The sequence below is a fragment of the Mastomys coucha genome, chromosome X, assembly GCF_008632895.1.
Source record: "Mastomys coucha isolate ucsf_1 chromosome X, UCSF_Mcou_1, whole genome shotgun sequence".
In the NCBI taxonomy this organism is placed as follows: domain Eukaryota; kingdom Metazoa; phylum Chordata; class Mammalia; order Rodentia; family Muridae; genus Mastomys; species Mastomys coucha.
In genome coordinates, this window is record NC_045030.1 from 73,872,014 (window position 1) to 73,872,316 (window position 303).

Genomic DNA, 303 nt, shown 5'->3' on the forward strand with positions numbered 1-303 from the left:
CTTGCCCCCATAATATTAATGCCATGATTGCAAACATGGGAATGTCTTGTCATGCCAGGCATTTTTGTTGATCACAGTGTTCACAGCTGGTAAGCCTTTCTTTCCTCAGTCCCCTTCCAGTACTACGAAAGCTATCCAGCAGAGAGAAAGCTTCCTGACCAATACACAAAACACATTAATAATGATTTCTTTATGGCTTTATTAAGGCTTGCAAAACGACGCCGAAGGGACAAAATGCAAAGACATGCTCAGGGAGCAATTGGGAGTGCGGAGGAGCATCCTGAATCAGGCACAGATGTATGT

At 43.9% G+C, this 303-nt stretch overlaps 1 protein-coding gene across 1 annotated transcript in view; it reads left to right on the forward strand.

Annotated features, from left to right (window-relative positions):
- The window catches only part of Pasd1 (PAS domain containing repressor 1), a 22,200-nt gene that overhangs the window by 15,415 nt on the left and 6,482 nt on the right, over positions 1–303 (forward strand). Inside the window, exon 9 of the mRNA XM_031338361.1 lies at positions 207–297. Within this exon, the coding sequence (XP_031194221.1) occupies positions 207–297 (91 nt within the window). The remainder of the gene's footprint in view (positions 1–206; positions 298–303) is intronic.